The sequence below is a fragment of the Heterobasidion irregulare genome (genome assembly GCF_000320585.1).
Source record: "Heterobasidion irregulare TC 32-1 unplaced genomic scaffold scaffold_01, whole genome shotgun sequence".
In the NCBI taxonomy this organism is placed as follows: Eukaryota; Fungi; Basidiomycota; class Agaricomycetes; order Russulales; family Bondarzewiaceae; genus Heterobasidion; species Heterobasidion irregulare.
The window spans coordinates 782,608-801,301 of NW_009258197.1; the positions used below are offsets into that span (position 1 = coordinate 782,608).

Below are 18,694 nucleotides of genomic sequence, written 5' to 3' on the forward strand. Positions count from 1 at the left end.
GTGAGCATTTTGTCATACCCATCGATTACAATGCCAGCAGACAGTGATTCTCTACGCACATTTCTCGAACAAGCACAGGCCAGAAAAGAGAGAATGAGCCAAAGTGACGCGACGCGTTTCCACGTGACTCCGTTTATGGTCAATAAATGGAGCCAACGCGTGACTCTCCGCTCACACTCTTTGTTCTCTTACCGCCATCATCTCGAGCGCTAGCAGCACCTTACACCTCCTCTACACTCAAACAATCCTCTGAACAATGTCTGGACGCGGAAAAGGTGGAAAGGTGAGAATCTTACTCCTTATCCACGCTATATATCTCTCGCAACGGAACCTGCTCCGTTCGCGGTATCGCTCAGTGAAAATGGAGTCATAGCTGACGTGCCACCTCTAGGGCTTGGGCAAGGGCGGTGCTAAGCGCCACCGCAAAATCTTGCGCGACAACATTCAGGGTATCACGAAGCCTGTAAGTTGCTCAAACGTTCACTCATTCACATACCTATCTCATGCGGCGTCTTTCCTCAGGCTATTCGTCGTCTCGCACGTCGTGGCGGTGTGAAGCGTATCTCTGGTCTCATCTACGAAGAGACACGTGGTGTCCTCAAGATTTTCCTCGAGAATGTTATTCGGGATTCTGTCACATACACTGAGCATGCCAAGCGGTGAGTCCGATGCCTGTCTGTTAATCTAGTATCAGGGGCTGAATCGTTTGGGAATAGCAAAACTGTTACTGCTCTCGACGTCGTCTACGCCCTCAAGCGCTCAGGCCGTACGCTCTACGGTTTCGGCGCGTGAATATGTCCCGTCCTGTGTCGCCCCTCTTGTGTTTCGCTGGAATTCTGTAACTGTTTCGTCTGCGTGTGTGCCCTCTTGTATGATAGATAATTCTTGCGACGAGCAATTGACCTGAGATGCGCTCAGATGATTGTCTGATTCCTGCGCAAATTAAGCGCAACCTTGATACTACTCTAACACATTGAAGGTACGCTCAGTAGAGCAGTGTTATTCCAAGGATAGGATGTCTAGAACTGGGAGGGAGCTCCACAAGGTAGAAATGCAAGGTCGACCGGAGAATTCAAGACACAGACACTTCTTTCCCGCCTTGCTTGTACACCCCCCCCCCTTCATGACGAAAACAATGCTGTTCTTTGCCACGGCATATTCGAATGCATTCTCTAAATCTCCAGATGTCGCAATCAAGTCGGCTGCCCAACCTCTCTTGATTAATCCGAACGGCACTTCGTTGTCTCCGACCACCCTCGGATCCTCTCCAAGGCCGGCGACTTTGTTCATTCGCTCTTTCCCAGCGTCGCCCTCCCAAGCCATCGAGCGCACACAATGCCACCCGCCGAGCGTCGCCCAACGGAGGACTCGACGCCAGTCGGCTCCGAGGCGCACCATGAGCTGCATCTCGAGCGCGTTGTCGCCGTGCGCGAACACTCCGGTGTCCCCACCGCATGCGATGATGTCGATTCCTGCCTTCAACGCTGCGCGGAACGAGTTGGCTGCGCGCGTCCAGACCGCGTGGTCGCCTTGGTTCTGAGCGAGAGTGTAGTATGCGGCCAAAGTGGGCACCCAGACCGCAGTCCCGTTGTCGCTCTTCTGCGAGGTGCGCCGCAGCAATTCCGGTGCGATGCCGCTGGAGAGGTCGTATCCGTGCTCGATGGAATCGATCCCCTGGGTGAGAAGGGTCTCGACTGTCGCTTTGTTGGTCGCATGAGCGGCCACTTTGACTCCTAGCGAGTGTGCGGTTTCGATCATGGCCCTAGTTTCTACTGCGGTAAACAGGGGAACAGATGCTTTGGCGAGTAAGGGGGCGCTGTCGACGATCCTGGAGCGAAAGCGGTAGTCTGCATGGGCGACGTGTTCGAATCGACAAAACATGAATCTATGTCTATGAACGTCTTACCCGCATATATCTGAGCATCCATGCGAGAAGTGACTTTAGGATTCCCCAGCGATGAACAGAGAATGAAATGCCAGATCAACCTTGATCCAATCTGCGCCTGCGCCGACCTGCCTGCGGACGGCTTTGACACACTCGGCGACCCCGTCTGCAGCCTCCGCGCCCGTGACGCCATCGATCCCCTCGCGATTGACATACAGGCTGCTTTTCGGCCCTGCAGCTCAAGCCAACGAGGCAGCAGCCGATATGCATCAGTCCGCGTGCGGGATCAGCGTTCGGATCCACGGACGCACCGTAGCTGCCCGTGGACACGATGGCACGATTCGCGCAAAAATATCGAGGTCCAGGGATGAGCGGGTCCGGGCCAGAGAGGCACTTGCGCAACGCTATGTCTGCATCGGCCGCGCCCTCAGTGCCTAGATCCCTGTTCCAAAAATGGAATCCCGCGCGTCGTTCATTAATATCCGCCGGGTGCTCACAACCAGTACCCGGGGTCGGCGGACGTGGCTCGGCGTACCTTACGGTCGTGAATCCTGCCAGCAACGTTCGCTTGGCGTGGACGCCGGCGCGTAGCGCGCGCTCAACGAGGCTTTCTCGTGTGAGCTGGTCGTCCCACGAGACCTCACTGTACGGCCTCAGGAAAACTGGCCATGGCAGCGCGACGTCAGCATCTCGGCGCAGATAAACAACGCACCATCCGGTCCACGATCGCGCGCATCGCGAAGCAGATGGGCTCTGGGATGTCAGTGCGAGAGACAGGGGTCCCGACGTACGATGGACATGGGCATCGACGAAGCCAGGGAGCACAGTACACCGTCGCAGGTCGATCGCCCGCGGATCCTCGGACGGGCCTGGCTTCGCGTCGGGGCCAAATGGAACACGCGCAGGATCGAACGGGCGGACGGAGATGACGAGGCCGGAAGAAGGGGAGACGGCGATGAGCTGGTTGGCCAGCAGGGCGAGCGAGTCAGGGTCGAAGAGCCTGCCGGCGTAGATTCGGAACAGACCACGATCGTCACCGCCATTGGACGACGACCGCGCGTCGAAGTCCGCCGCGTCCACGTCCGCGTCGCCATCCGTCGTGCCGACGTGGGATTCGACTTCGCTGCCTTCGACGCCTTCGACTTCGGCGACCACGGCCCCATGAGCTGCAGCGTGGATGGCACGCATATTTCAAACTTCAGATGCCGGTTCTTTCTGAGTCACAGGCAGGCGAAACAGGATCGAAATGGGCAAGGATGACGCGCCGTCGCAGTAAGTGCTTGGCCGCTGATGGTGGGCTGCGACGAGTTAGATGAAGGGGGATGCAGGCAGATGCAGGTGGCGATGCCAGCGCAGATGAGGATATCAATCAGCGGCCAGCTTCAAGACCGCGGACACGATACCACAGGATATGAACGCAGGAGCCAGTAGTGCCTCCGATTCTCATGGAGACTGAAGCACACAAGAATAGACCCACTGACCCCCGTTCCGCCGTTTTGTCACATCAGTGTGAGACACCGCGAACCGACCCGTGATGCAACAGTGCCTTGGCGAGTCATGACATCACGAGAAGAACGCGGGTACCCCGTACATTAGGAATACAGTAGCAGGATATATGGGAGGAAGGGGCTGTAGCACAAAATAATGCGGAGGCATCGATATCTCGAGCGCGCAGATGGAGCAGTATAGATATCCTGAAAAATACAATACGAGAGTCAGACCAGATCCAGTGCCGTCCATCGGGTAAAGAATACAAGGAATCCCTGAGGAGAGATGGAAAGAAGCCACATGTAGCCGCGTTGTACAATATCTAAGTCGGTAGAAAACGGGGAGATGAGCGTGAGCATTTTGGTGATAGAAACAAAGATGCATCGACGTGAAAGAGATGGAGTCGTAGATTGTGAGAGAAAATGCAGGGTAAATGTTCAGTATATAGCTTCGTCAAAAACAAAAATTGCGTGAGCATATCAAGCGCGCTTGGACATGACGAACGGGCCCTCCCAAGGAATCGAGGTGACGCTCGTGGTCATACCACGCCAGCTGCCCACCAGGACCTGGCCATAGTACAGATGCCCTCGGAACACCCATCGTGGGCGGCCGACCTGAGCCACAGGTGGGCCCAACTGCGAGATAAACAAGTGTGTCAGTCGAAGATACAAGGTGAAACGCAGAGAAATGCTCGACTCACAGGAACGCGCACCAGCGCGATGAGGCCGTCCCAAGGCCGCACGCGTCCGAGAAACGAGAAATTTCCCCAGGCCATTCCATGTGCAGGATCGGTCTTTGGACAAAATTAGAATAAGGCGAAAAATCGCGACGGAAGGCCATGTTCGTCAAAATCACGAGAGGAAAAAAACAGATGCATGTGAAGACGCGTACCTCGCCGGTGAAAATGATATCCTGTATCCCGGAGCACTTTGCCTCGTACGTGTCCTCGTCATCTGACCCGTAGCGACTGTCACTGCGGGCCAAGTCTACCATCGCAAAATCTTCTTCGTAGTCCTCGTGTCGTGGCAGCTTGTCAGCCTGCTCCGCACGCGCGCGATTCGCATGCACACGCTGCTGTAGCTCCTCTTCGCGCAAGGCGGTGTTGTTGACACAAATGTGACACTTCTCCTCGTTGTGCGAATTTGGGCGGCCTTCGACGAACGTCTCATATTCCGAGGCCACGCCCTCGGAACGGTCTTGGATCGTCACCTTGCCCTGCAGCGTAGAAACTTTGTCGGTACACGCTGAGAGCTGCGTGTATGTGTGTAAACAACGCACCCCGGATTCTCGTATCTCCACGGAGGGGAACCAGCCGTTTCGAATACCGTCGTCGATCGCGTCGTTTGGATTATGGCCGGCCAAAGCGGGAATAGCGGGGCTGATGCAGTGGTGCTCGCGGAGGCGCATGAAGACGGGCCAGGTAGACGAGAATGGAGACTGTTCGCTGAATCCAGGAGGATATTCGCGCGCGCCGACTAGGCCGACATAGCCGTTCTCTTCTGGGACCTGTGAAGCACCTCAGTCTCCATGAGAGCAAACAGATGAGAAAAATATACTCACCAGTAATCTACCCTGCCAAAGCCCATTCAAGGCGCCGAATGTGTACAACACACCTTTAAGCTCAGGCTGGCTCCATGGATCTCCACAGTACACGATCCGCTCCCATTCGTTGTCCCACGCGGCGCTCGGGGCCTTGAGCTCCCGTGTCCATATACCTTCCTCCTCGAGCTTAAGTTCTTCCGGCGTCAGCTTCGCCTTCCAATCCCAGTCCGTCGGCAGAATGCACTTGGCTCCCCGGTGGGAATTGACCTCTATGACGTCGGCCTGGGTGGGCCCGCGCAGGATACCGCGCGCGATCGCGTCGGCGCGGTCAATAGGCATACCAGGCGGAATACCAAGCGGGGTCATCTCGCGACGGGCGAAGTAGAGGAGCTTCGCCGGTGCGGTGATGGGAGGGGGACATACACGAATGGTGGAGCCGTAGTGTGTGCAGGTATGGATCGATTGGTTGGCGTCGCGATAAAGGGGCCAGCGGCCATGTGCGGTCTGTATTGATTCGAGGTTTTCACGTTGCCAATCTTCGGGAAGGGGGAGATGGAAGTGGTTGTCGGGGGCATAGAATGATTGGTACTGACATAGCGGATGGATATCGACGAAGGTTTGATGAAAAAGAGTCTGCTCACCTTGAAGGCCATCACGACAAAGGGCAGGATGCGAGAGATGAGGTTCTGACGGGTTGCTTGACTTTCGGCGGCGAGAGACTCTGGGAGCGGGAGTCGGCCATGGCGAGCTCGAGGAATCAAGGAAGACGTACCTGGAGTGGTCATGCACCACAGTATCCATAGCGCAAGCGAGTTGATGGGTGATTCGACGGGCCAACCGTTGACGGGATTCTCCCATAGCCTCTCGGAGACGAACCTTTCGACAAGCTGAGGCATACCAGCCTCCCTCAGCTGGACGATATTGCGACCATCGTTCTCCACACACATGAAGTAGGCAGTCCAGAAATCGTTGATAAGAGAGGGAGAGTGGATGTCGCCGAGACGAATGCGGTTGAGGGCCTCGCAGTAGAGGCGCAACTGGGACGCGAGGTTGCGGGAGCGGATCGCTTTGTCCCCCATGCGGCGGTGGGCAGCGTCGGGGTCGAACATTCCGTCGAAAATGCGGGCATACAAGGCCTTGTTGTTGTCGAAGCAGAGGTTGTGGTAAAGAAACTTGCAAGTAGAAAGCAAGGGGATGAGGGCAGAGAGGCGGCCTGTGGGATGAAGGAGGGCGGTGTAGTGGGCGATGTGCTCCCAGATCTCGCGGGGAACGGTTGCGAGTGGCGCGAAGGGGGTATCCATGGGGGTGTGGGAGAGCGGATGGGACGGAAAGGACGGAGGGAGGAGCGACGGAGATGGTGCATGGAGGTACTTATAGAGGCACGGAGGAGGGGCACCGCCGGATAAGGCAAGAGGAGGTGATGAGCGACTCGAATCCGAAGCCAGCGACGTTTGTCCTGCCAGGGCCCGTCGCCGTCACCGTCATCCCGCTCGCTCTCTTGCACGCCTCTTTCATTTCCCGGCACCCGCTTTCTTCCATCCTCTCCTCTTCGCTCACCCACACCCCCGACGTCCTCCTCGTCGCCTCCGCCGCCCCCCGCGGCTCCACCTCTTCATATCTCCGTCTCCCCGTCGCCGCAACGTGTGAGTGACGAAGCCACCGCAGGACACAAGGTTTTCATATTATTAATGATACCGACGTTCATCCCCCCGGGCCTCGGTCCCCCCCCCCTCCTCATCCTCTTCTCCGTCCTCCACCTTTCCGTACGTCTCACCCTTCTCTTCCTCCACCTCCCCCGTCTGCACCGACCATCGCATCATCCACACCGTGCGCCCGTCTCTCGCACTCCCCCCCCGTCACCGATCGTCCATCCACATCCTCATCCCCATCCAGTCGCGCAAGAAGCCGTTACGATCCGTCGTTTCCCAACTCCGACAACACCCTTCCTCTTCGATGCTCACACTCTCCTTTACAGGGAATCTCCAGCGCGCCCCGCTGGCCACATCGATGCCATCATCTTTCCCTTACTGCTCGGTACACGTAAATGTCGTGTAACTCCCCCACGAGTCGACGTTTATATCCTTTCGTCTCATTGGCACCCGGCGCAGGGGCTTACTCTCTCCCCTCTCGAACGTCTTGCTGTGCCCGGGTACCTCTTCCGTTGCGCATATCTCGGAACGTAACCCCCTGGGAACGCTCGCACGACGTGCCAACAATGTCCTCTCGTCGATAGACCCCATTGCTCCCGAAAATCAATGGTAATGCCGATCTTCAATTTTCATATCCCATAACTCTCTCTTCCCGCAACCGCGCGCGTCTACATCGCCCTCCGTGCGGCCTTGAGCGTAGGCAGTCGGAGCAGTGCGGCTATTGTAGTAAGCTACGCATACGTTCGCGCGTCCCCCGGTAACATGGCCTCCGATCGCTTTCCCCGCAGGTTGCACGTCCTGATGTCATATGTTATGGCCCCCTACGGCCGCAAGATGCGCTCTTTCGATTTTCCCAAACATTCCAGTGCGTTGGATTCCAGTTCCCGTCCGCGCTGACATGGTGGAGATAACAGGCGGCGACGTTGTCATATTAAAGGTGCCCGCACACCCTTGGAGGGCGTCTAACGGCTGCCATACGCATGTCACTCCGCGCGCCGCGCCATCATTTGTGGCTTAGTGTAATCACGTCCTCTGCGCAACCTCTATGCCTTCTTCAGCCGATCACTGTGTAGACGGCATGTCGCAATGGTATCAGTCGTCAAACCACCGACGTATGCGCGGCGCTCTAGAGGCTCCTTCAAAGTTCATGCGCGTCTAAACTCCCTGCAGTAGCGCGTCCCAGGGCTACGGTAGCCGTTGGGACTGATGTGTCGACAATACAAGAATGTACGGACATTAAACGTCATTATTCAATTGGGCTTCGTCCGTGAGATCATTATAACTATCATACTTCTCTGCTGACATCTCTGTATTTGAAAACTTTTCTATTACAGAACCTTTCTCGTTGCACAGGATTCCTTGTATTGGTCATTACTCTCTCACCTCTCACCATGCGACCGTTCCAATACATATAGATAGGCCTCATCTGCAAACACGATCGAGTGTTTGCTTACGATGAGTCCAGCCGCCAACGTGTACGGCCCTTCGATTTGGGCTCTTGTCCACTCAATCCCAGCAACTGCTATCAATAGCACGACGCCTTGCGCTCCTGCCTTGACCCTGACGAGGTACCCGGCTCAAGTTCTCTTTGACTCCAAGCCGTACGTCCCTATGCGGACTCGCCAGGCTTAGCGAATCGATCGCGGTCACTGACATTCCTGCCAAAGCCCCCTGACGTGTTCCACGAAATCAGCTGCCGAGCCCGCGTTGGGTCCAAAATAAGCTATATTTAGCCTTACGGGTGCTGTATTATCTGTCAATGATACCTGCTTTGAGCACGGAACGCTCACTGCTTTGGTTCCCGAACTTATTAGGTAAGCGCTTATTGTGGGTCCAAAGGCCCAGGTGCAGGTAGCTCTCGTGTCCTGATATGTTCAAACGAGTGCAGCTGCTTGGCGCAAGTCTTGAATTCACCTGTTGCACGACATCACGGAACGCATCGGTCGCGTAGTACTTTCTCTCGAAATCTGAACTCGAGACTTCGTGATGCGAGTCCCCAACAGAACGGTTCGTACACTCCAATTTAAATACTGTGCCTCAAATGAACTGGCGACAGCGTCTAGGACTCGTCGCCTGGTCTCAGATGCCGTACTTATCCCAGACTCTTCTAGGTGTGTTTGTCTCCACAGTTCTACGGCGATGCGGACGGAAGCTCAGGCTTGCGGTGAAAGAATGGGTGCTATGTTGTGCCTTATGGGTTGCTCCCTGAAGGCGCACAATCGCGGGACGCTCAATTACGGCGATACCATATACGTGAGTCTATACGGAGTATGGTGTGCATGCGTGACTGCTCCCGTCTATCAGTGCTGTACGCTCGAGTTACTGCGCGCAGTCGCTCAGAGTCTCTCTCTGATGGTGACACGGGCATACGAGGGCACCGACTCCAGGGCGTCCCGTTCAACGTCGGCTAGCCCGGCAAAAGATTAGGTTCTGTTCAGCGCAAGCGTAAGCGTATACGCGTGTTCTTGTATGCCAGTGTGCGTTTTTGGATCTAGAACCAATCGCGCGTCGTGCAGTCCCGCGCCTGTTCCACGAACGTTCCCTTCTTTCAGGGCGCTACTCGTGATGGCGAGGACGAGATTTGTTGAGATGCGGCGTGCGTACTCCGATCGATCACTTAGGGACGGATCACTTGACGAACGGCGTGTCCGTCGAACGCCTGCCTCAAAGTGTGATCATTTCGCCACGAGTACGCGCACTTGAAGAGCCCGGTAGGGGCGTTGTCCCTGTTCACGTAGATCGGACTTAACCCTTTCGCGGGAGACTGCGGTTTGGGATTTATTCTTCATCTTCTACCTAGACTACGACAGCTCCGCTCATTTTCACCCACTTCGTCAAGACCAGTGTGTTCGCACGTAGAAACGGAGAGAGCGCCGACGTTGGCTACAGCACGTAAGTAATGAATCGACCGATTCGCCTCGTTGACCTCCCTCTCTGAAGGCACATTAGAAGAGCTCGACTGCGTAGAAGATGACCCAGCTGGCGGACTCCACCACGCTCCGTTTATTTAACGGCTCGGGCATCTGATTGTCAGCCCGAAACCGCCACCGCCTTTCCTGCGCACTTGTCGCGAAGAGTCCCTGCTGCACGGGTCTATTCGACTTCCTTTTCATATCCCGCCACGACGTGAGCACTGGTTTGGCCTGCGTGCAGCGAGTGCGCTCCCACCGTTTTGCCGGGCACGCGTCCCATGGCGTCGTGCCGCTGAGCGACAACAATGTGGGGAAATGAACGCTTCTAGCGTCAGCTCCCCCGCCGCCGACGCCTTCGTCGGATATCCGAGACGGCGACTAGTCATGCGTCGGGGCTCGGCGACTTCATATCAGCCCTTTTAGTGACCGCGCCAGCCGACGCGACTTCCTTCGGGCTTCAGGCTTGGCTTCTGTCCTTCCGCCCGAACCTCGTATTGCAGCTTATTGCAGCCTGTCGCCGGCGGGAACGAAATTGCAATCACATCGTGCTCGTCATTTTGTCATGGGCCGTGTACGTATTGCGCAGGATGAAATATAGGATGAACGTCGTTATTCTTTCGCTCTTCGGTCCGTGCATCCGTACCGCCGTACCGGCAGGTCTCTTCATTCAGTGTCTCCATGACTCGAACTTTCTCGACGACACCCGCGACAGGCCTCCTGCATACCTTGCTGCTTTGCTCTGCTGTCTCGTCGCCTCTGCATGGCGCATGTCATGCCTGAGACTCTGGCAGGAGCTTCCAATCCTCGCGTCTTCCTCGTTTTCTAACGATCACTCTCTCAATGGAGATTGCAGTAGCAGGCGGACATTTTGACAACTGGCTATGGGCTGGTTCATATTAGAGATCTGAATGAGTCCATGTGGTATGCTTGTTGATTCATCTGTTTCACCTAGTGGGCATCACGTCCTACATCCTTTTTGCTTTCCATCAAAAATTCGGATCCAAGCTAATCCAAGCTGGTCTGCTATTCAAAACTCATCTCTGAGAGGATCTCAATTTCATGTCTCTGGCCTTGCACACTGCTGACGTCCGAACTCCGAGCTTTGATCATTTTCTTTGACCGACAGTGTTTCGCCATTACTAACATGGATTGCTTGCTCGCATGGTCTGTCCGGATACACTGTGCGAAGCCGGGTCCGTCCTCATGTCGGACACCGTTGTGTAATTCACCTGCTTGCATCGTTCGTTGCTCCAAAGCGCAGGGTGAGACCGTCGGTATCTCGATACCACAGGATATGAGTAGTTCACCCTACGTCGAATCGTGGGAATGATGATGTAGTCCGTCTACACGCCCACGGTTCGTTTACAGCGAACGCCCTCCATCTATGTCTATGTCTGCCTAAACCTAGCCATAGCGTTTGTCTTCCGTGATCACAAACCGCCATCAACATCTTCGAGTCTCGGCATCAGCGCCTCGATCCATCGCCTTTCCTTCTGGCCACCTCTCGCACGTCTCTAGCCCTTCTGGACGCCAGCCTCCCCCGCTAGTCTATTCGCTTGTGCAACACTATGTCGAAGGCTGCCGATACCCCGCCAATCGAACCCGTAGATAGTGCGACACTCCCTGCTCCGGGAGAGGTCGCGGAGCCGGCCGTGGGCACTAACGCCGAGGAGCCTGGCCTCCATCCGCTCGGTGACGAAGGGGAAGAAAGTGACGAGTACGATGACATTGAGGTGTGTTCATCTGCTCACGGCGCTGTTTGAGTGGGAATTGAACAGACCCGTGTCACAGAACGAGGAGGACGAGGAGGCAGGTGGCTTCGAGGACGACGACGAAGATGGCGAAGAGGAAGACAATAGCAAAGAGGCGAATGATGTAAGTTTCACAGTTTGTGCTGAAACTCTCGCGTTCCAATCCTTTCGTATCGTAGAAAGGTAGCTTGACTGCTCTTCTCTTGGGAGGAAGCCAGGTATATCATTGTCATTTCTTTTCGGCCGCTCTCAGTGCTCACGATCACATTCAGGGCGGCGCCGAGGAGGAAGAGGAGGAGGATTACGAGGAAGACGTGGAAGAGAACGTTACCGCCAAAGGTGACGGACCCAAGCCCACTGAAGGTCTGGCATCCGTCGGAGCTAAGCGCGGGCGGGAGGAATCGGCCGAGGCTCCCAACGGCGGCGCAGCACAGGATGCGAAGAAGGTCAAGATGTGAAGCTGTTCGTTCAGCGGATCAAGGGCCGACCGATCGACATTTTTATTCTTTCAATATTGACGCGCTTTGAACCTTGTTGTGCGGGTTGTTTGCTTGTTTGTCTTGTCCGCCCATCTCTGAAGTCGATCGGCCCACTCGTAACCATGTACTGACGTTGTGTAACGATATACAGAAATTGAAGTCTACAATTTGGTCTCAAAGGTCCCATGGTCCAGAATACGAAAGCGTGCTGACGTCACAGCCGCTCCGCTTTACGTGCTACAGCTTGGTCCTTCCATGCGTTGCCCTCCCTCCAGAATCTCGTCCTCTGGTTAGGCACAATCCCCATTTGCACCCAATCGACCTCGAATGGCTCGATGACGACAAGGGCGAAATTGCTCAACGCTACCTCTGTATTCTTCTTCTCTTCGTCCGTCTGCGCGTCTTGTTGCTTCTTGACAGTGCTCACCCAGTTTTCTGCGTCGCCATATCCTCCAGGCTCCGGATGACAGAAGCTCGCACGCATGCGCTCGCTGATCGCGTTGAAGGCTTCTCGCCGCTTTGCTTCCCAGTCGAAAGATACCGCGTCTAGGGATGCGATTGCGGAGCATTCTTTGTCATGGGCGGGGACTCCTCTAGAGCCACGCTCGGGGGCTGAGACCACACGTGCGCGCCCAGAGATGCGGAACTGGTCTGAGCTACCGCCGATCCACCATGCCAGCTCGACGGCATCGGAGTAGGCAATCTGAGTCGTCTTCTCAGTGCGGCTGTCGGTGTTGGTGAGCAGCAGCAGGAGGGCGGGAAGAGAGGGAGGGACGAGGAAGCCTCGATGGATGTGAGAGCGGACGTGGGGCTTGTTGGATGAGTCGACTGTCGCAAGCTGATACACTGGAAGTCGGCATGAGGCTGTTATCGGCACATCGGAGGAGCATTGAAGCGGGATGCTTACAGCTGGATTTGTCGTGCTCGTTGAGCACTTTGGAGAGGGCTGTGAACCAGCGGGGTGGAGATGTCATGGTTGTGGTATAGAAGCAAGATGGTCGCGGACGCATCGGGGGGGATGTCCGCGCGCGTGATCGCTGAATTTGGTTCCGTGATGACGAGCTGGGCAGGTTGAGGCCTAACTGGGAGCAGAAACATCGTCAGAGACGAGGCCTTGCCGTCTGCTTGTCACTCTGATGGGACGCGATCCCCCAGACAAACGAACGGTTCGGGCTCTGCAATTCAGCCTCCACAGGTCATCGAAGGATCCCACACGTCACGACGTGGCGTTTACCCCGCGAGGTGCTTCCAAATATGGTCAGTTGGTTTCTATAAAAGGAAAGAGGCTTCGGGATCTGCTCACTTCGACAGCGGTAAGTCGCCTAATGAGTGGCCGTATAAATGCCTGGACGCTCTCGACTGCCCTCTTTCTTCCTGACCCCATCTTCCGCTCACCGTCCCCGTCCAGATGACTTCGTCGCAATCTCAGTCGTATCATCCGTTCCTCAAGAACGTGGAAGATTGTCCGTCCCGTTCCTTGAATGCTTCCATATGGGCCCCCCAGCCGCAGCCGAACGAGTCCTGGCCGAGGACCATCGCGTCGTTTTCTCGAGCCGCTGAGGATGACAAGCAAAAGAGTAGGCCCGGATTTATCCGTATATCTTCCGTTCCATGTGCTGACGCCAGTCCAGATGCCTTTGGTCCCGTTGGGTTCATCGGTAGCTGTCACAAAAAGGACGTTGGCGCCATCGGCGATGGTCGACGCAAGAACAGCTCCGACATGGAGCATATAGTCAGTCATTATCGCTTCCCCGGGAGCGAACTTTGCTCACCATGCAATTCGCAGCACGTAGAACAACTGCTTCGGACGCTGAACCTTAATTCTCCTGCTCCCTTCTCCCAACCGCCCCCTCTCACTGTGCACGCTAATAACTCGCCAGATCTGTCCCCTAGCTCTGCTACATCTGCTCTTCTGACTCCCACCGATCTCTCGCCTGCAAAGGGCATAGACTTGAAACTTAATAATTATGAGTATCACTCTTCGGCCCCTTCTCCACAGGGCCTAATGCTGGACCCCGGACCTCCTCATCGTGCTGGAGAGACATATCCTTCGCATCATTCCCACCATGTACAACCTGCCAATGCGTTTCAACAGACTGCTACTACATTTCCGTTCTTCGAGCCATTCTCTGAGGCCTCCGCCCAGAACCCTAGCGCTCAGGTATTCTCTTCCGCTCAGCACCATCTCGTCAATCGTAGTGACCCTCGCTCCTTCGTAAACTCAACCTGGCGGAGCGAGCGGGAACTCTCATCAGAATGGTTGCGTCCCGATGATATAAGGGATCGTAGCTCTGGTCTCGTCACTGACGAGCATTCAATGCGACCCATCACCTTTCAGAACAATTTCCCTCATCTTCCTTCGAACCAGGGTCAAGCCCCTGTGAACGAGGTGTGTAGATATACTCAGCTTCACGCAGAAATATTAAAGATATCGGTCGTCTAGCCAATCAATTTTCTTTCGCTCTTGCATCCATCGTCTTCGCCTCCTTATCATGTTTTCGTGTCTCGCATCATTAAATCCTCCGATCAACAAGCATCGATCTTTCTTCAGCAGAAACTCAAAGTCGCGGACCTTGACGAGCGCGCTAAGATCATAGACGCCATTTGTATGAAGGGGTTCGAGATGATGGCGCATCGGTATGTCCACGTTTCCCTTCTCTTATGAACTTCACTGCTAACTATATGCGCGTGTTCAGATTCGGCAATTGGGCTGTTCAAAGATGTCTCGAAGCGGCTTCCACGGCCGACGAAAGAAGGAAAATTGTACATTGCATGAGGTTTGAGCCGCATTCTATTATGTCCATGAAACGAATTCATAGTTCTTCGTTTAGGGGCCGCGTCGTGGATTTGGCGTCTAATTGCTACGGCTGCCACGTCCTCCAAAAGGCTTTAGATTGCGAGGAAGACGTCCGATTACTCATCGTCTCCGAGCTACTTCTTGGAGATCCTGCCCAGACTCTCGTCAACAAGCATGCGTCTCATGTCTGGAGTAAGGTGACGTGCGGAACCTTGTATCCCATCGAACGTGTCCTAATAATATGGATCACAGATCATGGAGTTGACATGGACCGCTCCAGCACCGCCCATATTCGCCTAGTGAGTTGTGCAGTGATTCTGGAAGCGCACGGAGCCCCTTACGGTCTTCTATAGTGTCAATAAGTCTCTGAAGGGCAAGTGGGCGTCGCTTGCTTGTCATGAGACAGGCTCTCTCGTTGTACAGGTACATCTTCGCCACGTTGAACTGTCCGTGTTTGTCGTCCTATTGAAGAACGCTCTTAGCATGCCTTCGAAAACTTGGAAGAGTCCGCAAAAGACGGAATCATCGACGAGCTACTCAATCAAGGGACAGCTGTTTTCAGCGAAGTCGCAAAGAATCAATGGGGATCGTACTGCATTCAACATAGTCAGTTTACGTTTCTTTGTCCTTGAGTCTTATGCTGACTCGGCAATGCAGTTCTCGAACATGGATCAGCTGACCACCGTCGGATGGCTCTGGACCATATAGTTGCGGGACTTCTGGAGTATGCGACGAACGAACAAGGCTCTAAATCGGTCACAAAAGCCCTCAAGGAAGGAGGCAAGGAGACATTGGACCGGGTTGTCAAGCGAATGGCCGAATCTTCCAAAGGGTACGCCACGCATTCAGCCGTGCATTCATTCATTCTTCTGACACCTCTTCGCAGAGGTCGCAGGGCTATTATCGTCGATCTGGCCTTATCTGTGACTGGCAGTCAGCTGATTGCTGCGGTTTTACCTAACGTCTGTCTTTTCCCCCTCTGCGTTCTCCCAATTGTGAATTGACGGGTCTCGTCTCAGGTTGACAAGGATCAACGATCTCTTCTCTACGATTCTATACGTGGCCATATTGTCACTCTTCGAGGCTGCAAAACTGGGTCCAAGGTCATTTGGTTATTGTGAGTGATCTCACATTCTGATCATTGAAACCGATGCTGAATCCACCTCTAGTGATAGAATGGTGAGTGTCCAGTATATGTGGGCTCCTGTGCGTCCTAACGGTCTCTCGTAGCGTGCCTACTACGGGTATTGAAGCTACAAAGGTTGATGCTAAACATCATAAAGAATCGTTGCAACATTTCTCGACTTGATCTCATCTTTATCCTCATCATCAGCATCTCATACTCCTGCCATTTGAACAAGGCTTCCCCAATCAACCATCCATTCATGCCCATCTCGGAACGCTCCAGAAATCTTTTACGCATCATTCATTAGGATCGATTTATGCACTCCTTGTGTCACCTCGAACAGCGTTTCTTCCAGAGCTTAGCTCTAGACGAACTATCGCTTCAATGCAGCCATCTCCTTATTTTTATCTTCGTATTTCATGTTTACTACTTTGTGCTCCTGGATTTCCACCGCCCGTCGCTCGTGACTTCACTTCCTTTGATACAGTTCGTTGTTCGTTGTCCCTCCTCTGTAGTAGTCTTAGACTCTGTGCCATTAGTTCACGACCGCACTCTCATCATGTATACTTGTTGTTATGATTAATGTATCCTCGCCGACGGTTTCCTGGTTAAACTGGCTTACCAGGTAACCTTCCTTCCAGGATGATGCTTCTCCATCGACGTCATACTGTGTCCACGTGATTGACTGGGAGTTCGAGTACCCTCGGCCTATTAGTCGTCGCTACCACTACAAGCTTGAACTCCAACCATCATGCGAGTTCAAGCTCTTCTTCCCTTCCTCGCCGCTCCCGCTGCTCTCGCCGTACCAGCGAGCGAGCTGCAAGCCGTTCTCGGCGACCTCGCATCCTACACAGATGTTATCAACGGCGGACTGTTTGGCTCGGTTGCCAAAGGTGTCAGCCATGTCATCGAGGACATGGAGAAGACTTTTGGTCTGGCTGAGAAGTGGACCGAGAAAGGTAGAGAATATGTGAAGCAGAATGGGCTCACGTGTAAGCTCTTGTTCAGCATCTGCATGCGGGATGCTGCAGGATCTTAATCTTGGTGTGTGTTTCTAGACGAACTTATCACCCATCCTTCTTTCTCTGGACACTCGTTGCGAGTCACGGAGCCCGAGATTTGCGATCCATCCGTTCAGCAGTACTCTGGGTATCTCGATATCACCGATGGAAAGCATCTGTTCTTCTGGTCAGTTCATTCGCGACCCGAAAGGTCCTCGCACGCTCAACCTTATGTATATGCAGGTTCTTTGAGTCGAGAGGCAACCCACAGAAGGATCCCCTTATCTTATGGTTAAATGGTGGTCCAGGGTGTAGCTCCTCCACTGGTCTTCTCTTTGAACTTGGACCTTGCCGCATCGACAACGAGGGCAAGAATGTGACGCATAATCCCGACTCCTGGAATGAGCATGCCAACATCATCTTCCTAGACCAGCCCATCAACGTTGGGTACTCTTACTCCTCTGACGGGTCCACTGTCAACACAAGCCCTGTCGCAGGTCAGGATGTCTACGCTTTCCTTGAATTATTCCTTTCTCGTTACACCAAATACGCGGACCTCCCTTTCCATCTCGCCGCGGAGAGTTACGGTGGGACCTATGCCCCGAACATTGCCTCGATCATTCACAAGAAGAACCAGGAGCTTGCCTCGTCCAGTGCGCCCGCGCCGAAGCTGCGGACGATTTACCTGGCCTCGGTGATCCTTGCAAATGGGTTGTCAGATCCATACCTGCAGATGGCATCGGTCCCGGACTATGCGTGCGAGGGTCCCTATGCTGTTTACGATGATCCTGAGGGCCCACAGTGCACCGCACTGAGGACGAAAGTTCCGACGTGCCAAAGGCTCATCAAGTCTTGTTACGATTACAACTCAAGGTTGACATGCGTGCCCGCCGCTTTGTACTGCTGGGGCCAGCTATTCGGGCCTTTGCAACGTGCGTCATTTGTCATTTGTTGATTGCTTTTATCATATTTGGAAGTCGTCTAATGTTGTCTGCCTTGTGGTCATCAGAGCTGGGTCTCAATATGTACGACGTGCGCAAGAAGTGCGACCGTGCAAAGGATGGTGATCTCTGCTATAGAGAAATGGGTTGGATTGAAACCTGGTTGAACGACCCGAAGAACAAGGCTGCTCTGGGCGTCAATCTAGACAGAAAATTTGAGTCGTGCAACATGGAAGTCAACCAGGCATTCATGTTCCAGGGCGATGGGATGCACAACAGCGCTGCGCTTCTGCCTGAATTGATCGATGCCGGCGTCAGACTGCTCGTCTACGCTGGTAATGCCGGTAGGCTTCAGTGGACCGCCTTGATATGCATGTTCCGCCTTCTGATCTGTGTCATTCTTTAAAGATATGATGTGCAACTACATGGTATGTCTAATTATATACCTTTGCCGACGCTATTCCTGACGGGGTTTTCTTCAGGGTAACGAGCGCTGGGTGTCTCAGCTCGAGCACAAGCTCCACAAGGAGTTTGAGAAGGCGCCCTCGACCAAGTGGGTCACGGCTAAATCTGGCCGCGTTGCCGGTGAAGTTCGCAGTGCTGGCGGTGGAGGATTTGGTGCGGGCAATGTTACCTTCGTGAATGTCTACGAGGCCGGGTGCGTATCACTCTCCTAATTTCACGTCACACTGTTGACGAAGGCGCCGATGGACAGACACATGGTTCCGTTTGATCAGTCGGAGGCTGCATTGGTAATTTTGCTTTCTCGTTGCTGTGAAAAGAGGCAGATTCTGATTCTATATCTCACAGGACCTGATTACAAGGTGGATTCAGGACGTGTCCCTCACATCTAATTAGTGCTTGTGTACACTTTTGCCGTCGAAGTTGGATGTTGTGTATGCCTATGAAGAGTAATTGGTTGTATATCCATATCAAGCTCTCCTGGTCATGATCCGAGTCATACTCAATTCTACTCCGACTGCGTATTTATGACATGAGCCATCGGCCTTGGTAAGTAGCCTGATCTCTCAACGTTTCGCCTGGACCAGGAGTAAATATTCAGATGACGTCATCGCATTCGGGCAGTTTCGGCGGGACAATAGCTGACAGTGGTCATGGGGTT

At 54.2% G+C, this 18,694-nt stretch overlaps 9 protein-coding genes across 9 annotated transcripts; 5 read left to right on the top strand and 4 right to left on the bottom strand.

Moving 5' to 3' along the window:
* The first annotated feature begins 173 nt into the window (after nucleotides 1-173).
* On the top strand, nucleotides 174-918 carry HETIRDRAFT_468325 (uncharacterized protein). Its single transcript, XM_009542403.1, has 4 exons — nucleotides 174-283; nucleotides 392-463; nucleotides 523-659; nucleotides 717-918. Exons 1-4 carry the CDS (start codon nucleotides 257-259, stop codon nucleotides 790-792), a joined length of 312 nt encoding a protein of 103 aa, XP_009540698.1. The 5' UTR covers nucleotides 174-256; the 3' UTR covers nucleotides 793-918.
* HETIRDRAFT_456627 (uncharacterized protein) lies at nucleotides 906-3,073 on the bottom strand (the record flags this gene model as incomplete). The annotated part of the gene is made up of 5 exons (XM_009542404.1): nucleotides 906-1,847; nucleotides 1,907-1,916; nucleotides 1,987-2,117; nucleotides 2,197-2,547; nucleotides 2,677-3,073. The coding sequence occupies 5 exons, from the start codon at nucleotides 3,071-3,073 to the stop codon at nucleotides 1,000-1,002; spliced, it is 1,737 nt and encodes a 578-aa protein (XP_009540699.1). The 3' UTR covers nucleotides 906-999.
* A 376-nt stretch (nucleotides 3,074-3,449) lies between these two features.
* On the bottom strand, nucleotides 3,450-6,266 carry HETIRDRAFT_377271 (uncharacterized protein). Its single transcript, XM_009542405.1, has 7 exons — nucleotides 5,688-6,266; nucleotides 5,557-5,636; nucleotides 4,934-5,503; nucleotides 4,652-4,879; nucleotides 4,265-4,588; nucleotides 4,074-4,166; nucleotides 3,450-4,008 (listed from the first exon to the last, which is right to left on the bottom strand). Exons 1-7 carry the CDS (start codon nucleotides 6,214-6,216, stop codon nucleotides 3,853-3,855), a joined length of 1,980 nt encoding a protein of 659 aa, XP_009540700.1. The 5' UTR covers nucleotides 6,217-6,266; the 3' UTR covers nucleotides 3,450-3,852.
* A 3-nt stretch (nucleotides 6,267-6,269) lies between these two features.
* Nucleotides 6,270-7,098, top strand: HETIRDRAFT_99154 (uncharacterized protein; the record flags this gene model as incomplete). The annotated part of the gene is made up of 2 exons (XM_009542406.1): nucleotides 6,270-6,558; nucleotides 6,809-7,098. 2 exons carry the CDS (start codon nucleotides 6,270-6,272, stop codon nucleotides 7,096-7,098), a joined length of 579 nt encoding a protein of 192 aa, XP_009540701.1.
* Nucleotides 7,099-8,987: 1,889 nt separating this feature from the next.
* HETIRDRAFT_99155 (uncharacterized protein) lies at nucleotides 8,988-10,156 on the bottom strand (the record flags this gene model as incomplete). Its single annotated transcript, XM_009542407.1, has 5 exons — nucleotides 8,988-9,195; nucleotides 9,264-9,328; nucleotides 9,395-9,498; nucleotides 9,629-9,854; nucleotides 10,052-10,156. 5 exons carry the CDS (start codon nucleotides 10,154-10,156, stop codon nucleotides 8,988-8,990), a joined length of 708 nt encoding a protein of 235 aa, XP_009540702.1.
* Nucleotides 10,157-10,872: 716 nt separating this feature from the next.
* Nucleotides 10,873-11,882, top strand: HETIRDRAFT_437525 (uncharacterized protein). The gene is made up of 4 exons (XM_009542408.1): nucleotides 10,873-11,209; nucleotides 11,268-11,351; nucleotides 11,407-11,445; nucleotides 11,500-11,882. Exons 1-4 carry the CDS (start codon nucleotides 11,045-11,047, stop codon nucleotides 11,683-11,685), a joined length of 474 nt encoding a protein of 157 aa, XP_009540703.1. The 5' UTR covers nucleotides 10,873-11,044; the 3' UTR covers nucleotides 11,686-11,882.
* A 38-nt stretch (nucleotides 11,883-11,920) lies between these two features.
* On the bottom strand, nucleotides 11,921-12,680 carry HETIRDRAFT_308008 (uncharacterized protein; the record flags this gene model as incomplete). The annotated part of the gene is made up of 2 exons (XM_009542409.1): nucleotides 11,921-12,552; nucleotides 12,614-12,680. The coding sequence occupies 2 exons, from the start codon at nucleotides 12,678-12,680 to the stop codon at nucleotides 11,921-11,923; spliced, it is 699 nt and encodes a 232-aa protein (XP_009540704.1).
* A 434-nt stretch (nucleotides 12,681-13,114) lies between these two features.
* Nucleotides 13,115-15,624, top strand: HETIRDRAFT_40725 (uncharacterized protein; the record flags this gene model as incomplete). The annotated part of the gene is made up of 11 exons (XM_009542020.1): nucleotides 13,115-13,438; nucleotides 13,493-14,086; nucleotides 14,150-14,343; nucleotides 14,403-14,483; nucleotides 14,538-14,700; nucleotides 14,756-14,802; nucleotides 14,857-14,926; nucleotides 14,986-15,109; nucleotides 15,161-15,335; nucleotides 15,390-15,465; nucleotides 15,523-15,624. 11 exons carry the CDS (start codon nucleotides 13,115-13,117, stop codon nucleotides 15,622-15,624), a joined length of 1,950 nt encoding a protein of 649 aa, XP_009540315.1.
* A 755-nt stretch (nucleotides 15,625-16,379) lies between these two features.
* On the top strand, nucleotides 16,380-18,560 carry HETIRDRAFT_30479 (serine protease; the record flags this gene model as incomplete). The annotated part of the gene is made up of 8 exons (XM_009541981.1): nucleotides 16,380-16,621; nucleotides 16,688-16,817; nucleotides 16,874-17,562; nucleotides 17,640-17,915; nucleotides 17,980-17,999; nucleotides 18,054-18,229; nucleotides 18,287-18,323; nucleotides 18,382-18,560. Coding segments are annotated over 8 exons (1,618 nt in total), but the record flags the coding sequence as incomplete, so codon positions are not given.
* Nucleotides 18,561-18,694: the final 134 nt, after the last annotated feature.